This window comes from Echinococcus granulosus (genome assembly GCF_000524195.1).
Source record: "Echinococcus granulosus chromosome Unknown EG_S00150, whole genome shotgun sequence".
Classification (NCBI taxonomy): domain Eukaryota; kingdom Metazoa; phylum Platyhelminthes; class Cestoda; order Cyclophyllidea; family Taeniidae; genus Echinococcus; species Echinococcus granulosus.
In genome coordinates, this window is record NW_020170530.1 from 139,739 (window position 1) to 149,055 (window position 9,317).

The window sequence follows — 9,317 nt, forward strand, 5'->3', positions numbered from 1 at the left end:
AAGTGAAGAACAGAACGATAGTCCCTGATGAATGGGTGGATCAAACCTGTGTGCTTAACTTCTTCAACGACTTCGTTGAACGTTATTCCTGACTTGTTTCTTCCAAACCTACGTAGCAGTGTTGGCAGGCATTTCTACATGAGCAGTAATGGAGGGTCCTCTTGGGAGCAATGCATCAGCTTCCATTGACTTATCACAAAAATCACATCCTCCAAGCCATTGCATTCTTCTCGGTACATTCAGCAATCGTGACCTTACCAAATGCTGGAGCAAGTTGACGAGAGTCTGCAGAAACTGTTGCAGTTTTGAAGTCGACTTAAATTTGATTCGTGGAGCAGACAGGCTTGAATTACTTCCACCAAATGCAACCGACATTTCCTGAGACGAAGGAGGAAGGTGGTGGGGTGCAAACAGTGAAGGATGGCACATTACAATGCAAACGAATAATTGTGTTGAGTAGATTCCTAAATGCTACAGAAGGCCAGGGTTACGAGTTATGTCGTAACCCATACGAAAACTTTTATTCGGTTGAGTTGAGCGCCCCCGTTACGTCATACGGTGTCACTGAAAGTAAGCATGTGGCATTATCAATGATAAGTCATCAAAAGTGGTACTCGACCAAATACTTCGAGTGGAGAGAATTTATGTCAAATCAAATCTTTATCTTTCACAAAGGAAAAAACTTATTTCAAAATGTAGATACTTCATCTAGTTCGCAATATCAACCTTCAGCTTCTAGCTAGCGCTTCGGAGTAGAAAAATTTGATAGGAGAGTTGAACTTTCCCAAGTCAGCCCATTTCATGTCCTCATCGTTAACCCGATTTTATGGCACGTAATAAAGTGAGTTAGAAAACCCCCACCTTTCTAGACAAGATGCCGCCTTAACTTCGTGCAATGGTATTCGCCTTCTCAGCGTTACTAAGATCTGGAAGGCTGTCTTAGTACCACATGTGCGACTACTTGCTGGATGAATGCTCACATAAATGGCTGTCAAGGCTGTGAAATGGAATCTAACACAGTCTGGATCTTCACCAACGTACAGATGTGCCGCCGTCTTGGTCAGATAGGATTGCATCATTCAATCAGATCACCTGTTTCCAGGCTTCAAAGCTTCGCTATCATCAAGGCACAGAACACGCTGCTGCCTTCATCTGAGTACGCATTAGCACGGCTACTTGACACCTCGACTTATGATGTCGGTAGGGGCTCAAGATGATGTATGGCAGCCACTGCGAGTGGTAATATGACATTTGGAGTTGCTACTGCCTTTCTGTATGAAATGTGCAAAAATTAAAGTCCCAATTTGACTCGAACATTCGGTTAGGTCCTTTTCAAAGTCTTTACCTCGCACTCGTCCTCTATCACCAAGACTTCTTCTTAATTCTTCAAATCAATGTCCACATCTACATATACCGGCGTCAAAAATTGGGAATGAACCATTTCCACATGCCTTCATTATTTGTACAAATTGAGGACTTACCGAAATTCGTATAACCAACCTTTTTTTGTTGCTTCGCACTCCAGTACCCTTTCTGCAACGATCCAAAGTAGAGGCAGATGGATTGGAAAGAGAAAGAAGTATATACAAAGTTAAAATTTAATATGGAAGAATTAAAACTCTTCATCACAGACATCCCGCACGAGGGAGATAGAGGGAGGAGAGATATGGCAGTTGTGTGTGTTTGGAAGGAGGGGAAGGGTGGATGAGTGGGCGCTAAACCACCTGACCGCCACAAAAAATACTTGCTGATAAAATGCGCCTTAATAAGAGGAGTCAGTTATACGTCTGAGTCTATGTACACTGGTCGAGTTAATATGTACACATCCATGAATTATCACAGAATGAGAAAACATATTGAAGCCGGGGCTAGAATCTCAGTGCGCCGTGGTCGGCGAAGGGATATCACAGCCAGCAGTGTTAGTGCTAGTGGTGGTGCCTGCGTTCGAAGGCTTCATTAGGAAGGGTGTTCTGGAAGCTGAGATCGTTGAGGCCACTGCCTGACTAAATATAAAACTGTAGTGCTCGCTGAAACTCACTCCCGGAGTGTTGCGAGATAGAGGCATCGGCTGCCTCCCACCACTACCACCACCACCGTAAAAGGAGAGGCAGGAGGAGTTTGAAGAGAGGGAGTCTGATGGCGTTATGAGAAGGGAGCCTCTTAGGGCATTTCGCATCTCTGGAGGCAGTTCGGCGGCAACGTGCGACGGGTTCGTTAGTGGGAAGTCCATTTCCACGTAGATCTCTGAGTCTTGTAGCTGGATTTTATTCTGCTGTAATTGGTGATTAGGGTTGTAATGGTGACTCGGAGACATTGTACTAGCTACTAGACCATCCCTTTCTTCCGTGGATCGAGGTCTTCCAAGCACGTGTTCCAGAGCCCGTCTGATGCTTTTAGAAGTCGAAGTTGTAGAGCTTGAACGTGAACCTAGTTGCACACAACCGTTGTAGGTGTCACTGGAGGGCATTCCTTCTAGATCCTTTACTCCAATGGGTTGGCTAAGCGGCTTTGTGGCTAGTTGTTGAGTCAGTGAACGCGCTCGTGGACGTGATACGGCGTCAGTAATCTGGCTGCTGGATGGAAGGAACCTGATGGGAGCGGTTATGCTAGTCTTCCACTTCGTTCCTGCATCACTAGCGGTTCGCGGACGCTTATGATTCTTCCCGTCGTCATCAATGGAGCATGATTCCTCCAACATAGACATATTTCCCGTCTCGAAGGAGACTGAAGATCGTTCACAAGTGGACCCCTTCGACATTTGCCAAAGAGTGGTGTGACGTGAGGAGGCAGATGGGGCATAAGTGAGATCTGCAAAAAGCTCGTCATTGTCACGATGCGAGCAGATACGGCTGCGATTATTGGATCCAACACTACCACCACTTCCACCACTAGAAACACCCAGACTACTGCTGCCCTGAGAGGTGTAGCCAGTGAGGCATCGCTTTGACCTACGCAGTTGAACACCTCCACTGGAGGTCTTTTTTGTGGAGGAAGTTCTACTGATTTCGGAGGATTGGGAGCCTACCTTCGTGGTAAGTCGATTGACGCCAACTATCAATGGTTCCACATAGAATCCATCTTGGGTCTCTGGGGAATTGAAACACATGTAAGTCATCAATGATTTTAGTGAATACAAGGGTACAAAACCTTTAACTTACGATCAGGAGGAATCATGAGAGGATTGGGTGAAAACTTGACCGTCGGTTGTCTAAACGTGTTGCTGGTTCGGGAAGGCTCGTTCTCCACATTGACGGCCTTTGAGGGGCGTGTAATGCTGGAGAGGTAGGCCAGAACGTGGTGGATTGTTTCCTCTGATGGCATCTCGTCTCTGAGACCTACTCCTCTCTCATCCCCTCCTCCACCACTTCCTCCCACTCCTCCACTCTCTGCACCGCCTCCTGCATCCGACACGGTGTACTTGGCAATGCTCTTGATATGCGAGCCCATTAAGTTGTCTGCGAAAGAGAGGAATTCAGCATGCTATTTAAACAATTAAGTAGGGCGTTTAAAATGCTAGGCACTTGCATTACTGACCGACATTGAGTTGGAGGTAGTGATTATTGGGGTCAGCTGCGCTGTTGCAATTTTTGTGGGTCGGTGTCGAAGGGCTTTCCTCCGCTTCCAGCGCTTCTTCGGAAGGTGGACTTGGAGTTCTCCTTAAACTTAAGAGAAAGTTGGGATAAGCCACTTTGTGATGGGGAGGCAATACGCTGCGAACGTGAAAGTAGATAGTTACTACCTCGATGCACAAGCAACACTTAGTGGAGAGAATAGAAGTTACATTAAGGTATTATGGGCGAGTTTTTTGTGCCGACATGATATTATTTTCAAAAATCCGGTTAGCGCTTCGGTTTCATGACCTTTTGTTTATACTCACAACTTTTTAGTCCATTTGTATGGTCGTAATCAGCATTCCTCCATATTAAGATGCCTTGTTGTGCCATTAGGTAGGTATCGAGGTGCTACGGTAATGGCAGAGGTAAGAGAATCCTATCTAAGTGAGCAACATTCCTGACCACCAAACTTGGGCTTTGCAGGAGAAAGATATCTGCTGTGGATGGCTGAACCTGCGAATACCCACAATAGTAGGTGGTATCGAAACGGTGTTGACTTTGGGAACAATTTCTAATGCAGTCAAAGAGCGCGATAATTCTCCTTCCCATATTGTCTAAAGTGACTGACGAAGGGCATATGCTCGCCGTAAAATACTATTGAGTCGTTAGCATAGGCTTCTGGATCGCTTCTACTCTGTTACAGTTCTCCGCGGAGTCTAAGTAGAAGAGTAGCCACAAAGAACCTCAAGGACGACGCTTAAAAGAAGCACCTTGAGTCTTTCGTGAGTCACATTCCATTCATGCCTATTAGCCTCCCCAGTAGATATTTACTGAACCTTCCTCCATACTGCCATGCCTTGTGATGCCTATATAGAGGGCTGAGGAAGTAAGTATCTTAATGTATTACCATGGTGACCTTGCCCGCATCTTTAAGCTAATTCAGAAATCCAATTTATCCGCGATGTTACAACACACTGTAAAATGGAATTGAATAATAAAGATATTCAAAACGATACGCTTAACGCGCCTTACTATGAACTACAGTCTATGCCACTCAGTAGCATGAGTCGCTTCCGATAAAAGAATGAACTCCTTTGGATTAAAGACAGTCCCGTTACGCAAAATTAATTCGACCGGGTAGATAAGTGAACTCACAGACCAGCTTTCGTGGAGTCACCGGCTGTTTCGTCAACGACTACGACCTCAGGAATAGGTTCAGTGCACAGACGGGAGGGAAATGAGTGACTCTTGCGGGAGAGAGAGGAGAAATAATGAATCCGCCGACCTATTAGATGAGATACAGAATGTGAGGAGAAGGCCACCGAGATGATGTCGGGAAGTGGTAACAGCGGTACTGGCGACGTAGGTGGCGGTGTCGATAGGACCGATGCGGGAGCGATGGATGCCTCGGGGACGATGGGGAGGGTGGTTGGCGCTAATTTCTGCTCCAAAGGCATGCGCTGATCATCCATCGGAGTAGAAACAGTGGGATGGGTAACGCTTGCATTTACTGCAGGAACACGAGGTAACGGAGGCCCCGCCAAGTTAACACCGGTGGCCTTTTTCCTGCAAAAGTATTTATCAACCACGTACTTGAATCAGTGGCAAACTCTCATATAGCAATCCATGAAAGAAATTAACCAGATGCCATGAACCAGCTAAGGTCAAGTCGAGGTCAAGTCTAGTTCGTGGGAGGTGGGTGGAACTTACAATTTCTTCATCACCTAAATTTAAAGTAGTGTTCAAAAATTGGTTGCCTATGGGTATTCTAGTAATTTTCCTTGAGTGATACAAAAACGATCATAAAATAGCATTTAGGGTCCATTAGCCACACGCTTATTATTTCATCCATTTCACATACAACAACCAGGATGGAATCTTCAACAAACGAGGGGAAGTAGGAAGAGCAACTGCTTCATTCTCCTCCAATTTGTCGATCTAAAGCAATCTACTACATGAGGCTTTTGATGTCACAAGTTTACCGGTAAGAGAGGTGTTACCGAGACGGTACTCGACGCAGTGCCAAGTGCCAAGTTTATCTTTTTAATTGCACTAATAGCCTGCACAGATGCCATCGTGGGCCAAACCTAGACACCACTAATCAAGGCGCCAGGCAACAGTAGTAGTGCGCCTGTGTATAGAATTCCGTGAGGTGAAGAACGCAATTTCACGTGAACGAAGACGTAAAACTTGCGGATATTGACTCATGTAGAAGCTTTCAATCACAGCACACTGCGGTGATGGCACGCTCACTAGCTCAGCAGTCTCACATTTGACTGATTAATCGCATCGTACATGCTAAGACCAGTCATACAGATGAATATCAGTGACTATTCCAGCTTCAGTGGCTCCGTTCTCATGCCACAGTTGCTCCTGAGGACAAAAATGCAGCCAGGGCGTGGCACCCCTTGATGGATCCAAAACATGCTGTGTGGCGAAATTGTGGGGGAAACAAATTTTTCTGTGGCAAAATGAGCCAGTCATTCAGGAGTACAAACACTTGCGATTTCTAAAAGTAGACGCACTTTTACAACCAAGACAGGTCCCCAATTTTGGCCATCATAGAAAAGTTGAATACCACTGCACTTAGATTAGAGAACGTTGTGCCAAGGAAGGTCACGACTTTCTGTACACAGGCACACCATTCAACTCTGGGATCAAAACAAACATCAAAACAGTTAAGATTGGTGGATTTGGCAGCTAGAGTTCTTTGGGATGGTTCAGGTGGACTTGCAAGTCCCTCTACATCTAAGTATTCGTAACAGACTTATAGCTGTGGTAGAGGGCGATGTGATAAGATTAACACGATTTCCCCTCCTTAAAATTGGTTCATTTGCAGACTCAAAAGTCCCTGCCTATTTTGAATACTTCTTGCACTCCGAAACAGCATGACTTGGGCGAGGTAGATGGAGGGTCGTTTCCCTGACGGGGATTACAAACAAGGCAATAACCTAAGAATTTCTGAAGGTGCATGCATTAACTCACCCAAAGTTCGGCAACGTACGCCTGCGAGAGCTGGGACCATCTCGGCCAAGTTTCAGCCAGGTGGGACACTGTCGCATTAACCTGAAGGGCGACAACTGGTTGTAAGCAATTCAGACATTCACTTACTAAGATTTACTCCCTCGTACTTGTTTACATGACCTTGCCGCTCAAGGTCAACTGGCGCTGTCTAGCACACGACAAAAATAGTAAAGCAGCCAGTACGTGTGTTTACGCAGTTGGAAAGGACCGGATTTTGGAGTAATTTTCAAAGTGGTTTGTTATCACAAAATAATCTGAAAATCGTTTTACGCACAGAAACACACTGAGAGGGAGAACTAGGCAACGCGCATCGCATCACATCAAGCTGTGTTGCGGGGAAATTGGTTGAGGTGTAGGACTTCCTCGGGTTGAGGGCAATTACATCTGTTTGATTAGTCGAAATATTAGTAGCATCGGGTTTTCCCTTCGAGCTGTGGTGGCCGAGCTCCCCCTGAGGCCCCGGCAACCAACGTGACATGACAACTTACATTTCGAGTGCTTGGCTACATAATTGTGGGTTTATGGAGCAGCGACATCTGGAAGATGAGCTATTGTAGCAAATGATGGCAGAAGGGAGCGGTTGTGAAAGTAAGTCAAATAAAGTGTCTCTTGTGATAACAATGGAGAGGCCTGTTAGACTTCCAGTTCACTTCTTGCCTTTTGTAGGTTGAAACAGTGGACTTGGGTAGGTAATTTTTCGCAACCTATCGAACTCATTAGAAGAAGGAACAAAAAACTATAACGCACACATACACACGTGTGTAGAGCTGCACAAACGAATGGAGGTTGTGAGTGTAACCCAGGTACCCGATACGAGAGCCAATGAAGTGTGCAAACACACGGGCAGATATATGACCTGTGGGCGGCTGTAACTAGGTTGAAATTTAACGCTCCTCTTGTAATGCATGCTAAAGCAAGTCATTCCCGAAAGGTTTGTGCCTTTCCACAGTCCAGCGTGTTTGGAAAAACCTATTGATTGGATGTTGGCCACTTAGACACGGGAATCCTGCTAGAGCTTGACTGGACCCTTTTGATTGGCAAACCAAGGGTAGAAACGCCACTACTTGTCCACAAGGGAAGAATTTTTAGGTCATTATTTGACTACAATAGCTATTTAGTCTCCATAGGCTTTAGCTACCGCCTTAGCGGCGGCATGTCCTCTCCCTTCCATCTAGACTTGTAATATCTATACCGTCGAAAGACGTTATGGTGGTGACGAACAAACACAAACCAAATGAACTAGAATTCTGGTTTCATCGCCTAGATACCAAGCAAAAACGTTACGGACGAAGATGGATCATCGTTGGTCGAACTTGTGGAGCCTCATAACAGAAGTACCATCAACATCATTGGTAATCGCTTCAACCTCTTACTCTGCTGGAAGGTAATCAACAGCTGAAACGGCCCAACCATCAACCCCTCGAAGGTGTTCTGTACATCTTACTCAATAACAGCCTTTGAAAAATGGTCCTATAAATAGCGTCTTGGGCATGAAATGTACCCGATTTAGAGCATTGTCCAACCTTGAACAGAAGGGTTCAAAATAGCGTCTACCTTCGACAACTACCCCAGTCCCGCGTCTTGAAGGAATGCTATCAACAATTGAAGCGACACCAGCTGCGAACCATCTGGAAAAGGTCATTACAAAGCTGTCTACGGTACGTGCATGAGGACGTGAATGAAATGAACACGCAATACTTCCACCACCTCTCTACAAGCTGGATGGAACGTGGATAGATTAGATACGGCTGAGCAACACTGAAGTGAAAATAAAGTGGCAAGGAGGAACAGGCACAAAACGCTATTTTCGCAGAAGTATATTAAATCCCGTCCTTTGTTATTTAACTCTACATTTAGGCCAGTGTTCTTACGATTAGCGGTGGACATGCGTGATGGCCAACACATTCCCCTTCCCGCGATACAGTTCCCAAACAAGACGAAGCTGCAGGTCCAGTGGAAATGACAAGAGGGATCAGTGACGTTGCGGCCAGATATCTTCCCAGTTGTACGCAGCTACAATAAAGGGTGTTATTGGTTCCTGGGTGCTTTTCACAGCACCGACTACATTGTAATGGCTGACGCGAGATGTTGACCAAGAGTAGCGTCAAAGACGACGCTCAAAAGAGGAGAGGGGCTGTGTTACACAATGGATGTCATTTGACTTGTCGTTTCAGTTACGCGAGCATTGAAGGGTATGGTCATTGTTCTTCCGCCCAGTGGCATAGCCTCCGGGCCATGCCGGTAGCCCCTCAGCCCATCAAAACGTCGATGATGCATATTCCGCCCCGGTATTACGCTTTCGTTCGTCTTAAAGGAAGTCTCGACGCAAAGAGAACGGAGCTTTGAGTTCATCAAAATCGGCAGAATTAACAGCACTTCTAACGTGATGAAAAATCCAAGTTTGTTCTTTTACCAAGCTCTTGGTTGTTTCCAAATCACCGACAGAGAAGATTGAGCAAGAGGAGCGTTAATAATCTTGTCGAAAACAGAAAACTATACAATGGAGTCATATATTAATCGTACACTTAATTTCTTGGGCTCTGCAGTCTTCCATCTTGATGGTACAGTCTCCCGTACCTGTTGTCTCCGTTACCAGTTCACCGACCTCTCCGTACACTCATGGTACAATTCCACCTGGAGCTGTGCAACTTACAATATCTTTAGGGAGGGCTGGAGGTTGCGTTAGCCTCTTCAGACTAGTTAATTGTGGCAGCCAAGTTGCAATAAAGAACACACAAC

General features: G+C 45.7%; 1 protein-coding gene across 1 annotated transcript; it reads right to left on the bottom strand. All coding sequences in view use genetic code 11, as the record gives it.

Moving 5' to 3' along the window:
• Positions 1 to 1,876: 1,876 nt before the first annotated feature.
• EGR_09504 (hypothetical protein) lies at positions 1,877 to 7,056 on the bottom strand (the record flags this gene model as incomplete). Its single annotated transcript, XM_024498753.1, has 7 exons — positions 1,877 to 3,087; positions 3,159 to 3,455; positions 3,535 to 3,662; positions 4,710 to 5,120; positions 5,869 to 5,981; positions 6,540 to 6,620; positions 6,853 to 7,056. The coding sequence occupies 7 exons, from the start codon at positions 7,054 to 7,056 to the stop codon at positions 1,877 to 1,879; spliced, it is 2,445 nt and encodes an 814-aa protein (XP_024346848.1).
• Between the last annotated feature and the right edge of the window lie 2,261 nt (positions 7,057 to 9,317).